Genomic DNA, 1,736 nt, shown 5'->3' on the forward strand with positions numbered 1-1,736 from the left:
GGGCAAAGTGGCTATTAGCACCATCCATGCCGACAACTGCCGAAACTAGTGAGACAGAGCCGACAAACCGATCATCCATCTCGTCACCGGCGCTTCTAGTGGCGATGGAGGAGGTGACGGGGTTGCAGGGCGATCTGAAGCGAAGGAGGGAGGATTGTGAGAAAGCTGGTGGAACATCCGAAACAGATGTGCGGATGACCGAGAAAGTACACGCTGATAGATTGGCGGGTCTGGTGGACCAGGCTCGCCGGGAACGATGAGTCTGTTAAGCTGGAACTGCCGGGGTTTGGGGGGCACCCGGTCAGTTCGTGAGCTCTTGGGCTTTGTGTCCAAGCAGCATCCCCAATTTGTCTTCTTAATGGAGACAAAAGCTACGGAATCGAAAGTGGAGGAGGTTCGTATTAAATTGGGTTTTGAGGGGAAAGTTTGTGTGGAACGGATAGGGATTGGTGGGGGGCTGGCTTTTTTGTGGAGGGATAAGGATACGGCGTCACTGAGGAGTTATTCCAACAATCATATTGACATGGACATAACTCTTCCAGGCCGCTCAGGGTGGAGAATGACGGGGTTCTATGGGGAGTTTGATAGAAGTCGACGGCATATCACTTGGAATCTACTGCGACAACTTAAGGAGGACTCTCAAGCTCCGTGGGTTGTTGTCGGGGATTTTAATGATATTGCTAGTCTAGCGGAGAAAAGGGGAGTACACCCGCATCCATCAGCACTAATTGAGGGTTTTAACGACGCCCTGGAAGACTGTGGATTGGTAGACCTGGGTATGGTAGGAGGTCGTTATACATGGGTGAAGGGGAGGGGTACTGATGCATGGGTAGAGGAGAGGTTGGATAGGGCGGTGGCGACTTTGGACTGGATGGAATTACATGAAGAAGTTGTGGTGCGGAACTTGTATGCTCACAACTCCGATCATTGTGCTCTGTTTGTGGATTTAAATTATGGGCCTACACGCGTTGCGAACCGGAAATTTAGATTTGAGTCGGCCTGGATGTTGGAGGCAGGCTGTATGCGTGTGGTTGGAGAAGCATGGCGTATGTCTACAGGGCAGCCTTTCCAGGATCGTTTAGCTCTATGCGGCGAGCGACTCCGGAAATGGGGCGGGGAATACCATCGGACCTTCGGGGCCCGAAGTAATTAGCTCAGGCGAACTCTCGATCAACTGAGAGAGAATCGGTCGCCTAATGTCGTTGCTATGTTTATGTCAGCCGAACAAGAGCTGGATACAATTTTGAAAGCTGAAGAAGTTTTCTGGCGTCAACGCTCAAAACAGCTTTGGCTAAAGCACGGGGATGCAAACACTAAGTATTTCCACAAAATGGCTACGGCTCGCCGGCGACACAATCAATTGTCCCGGATCAAAAACCATCGTGACGAGTGGGTGGGAGGCGCGGCTTTGAATTCGGAAGTTATCAGGTATTTCGAAAACATTTTCTGCTCAGGCACATGTAGTGCTGATTTTTTTCGTCGAGTCCGGGGAAAAGTGACGGCAGAGATGCAATCTGCATTATCTAGTCCGTTTACTATAGCTGACGTTAAAATGACTTTATTTGCCATGCAACCCGAAAAGGCCCCCGGCCCGGACGGTTTGTCGCCGGCTTTTTTTCAACACTTCTAGCCGGTAATTGGGCACGATCTATCTGTGTTCGTTATTAAATGTGTGGAATGCAGACAATTCCCACCAGGATTTAACGAGTCAAATATCGTTTTAATCCCTAAGAAGC

General features: G+C 50.1%; 1 protein-coding gene across 1 annotated transcript; it reads left to right on the forward strand.

Annotated features, from left to right (window-relative positions):
• Nucleotides 1-256: 256 nt before the first annotated feature.
• Nucleotides 257-1,153, forward strand: LOC109173967. Its single transcript, XM_019323287.1, has one exon. It carries the CDS (start codon nucleotides 257-259, stop codon nucleotides 1,151-1,153), a length of 897 nt encoding a protein of 298 aa, XP_019178832.1.
• Nucleotides 1,154-1,736: the final 583 nt, after the last annotated feature.

Source organism: Ipomoea nil, unplaced genomic scaffold (genome assembly GCF_001879475.1).
Source record: "Ipomoea nil cultivar Tokyo-kokei standard unplaced genomic scaffold, Asagao_1.1 scaffold0510, whole genome shotgun sequence".
NCBI classification, from domain to species: Eukaryota; Viridiplantae; Streptophyta; class Magnoliopsida; order Solanales; family Convolvulaceae; genus Ipomoea; species Ipomoea nil.

Excerpts from the sequence above, each read along its gene's own strand:
- LOC109173967 (XM_019323287.1), top strand. The coding sequence starts at position 257 with ATGAGTCTGTTAAGCTGGAACTGCCGGGGTTTGGGGGGCACCCGGTCA.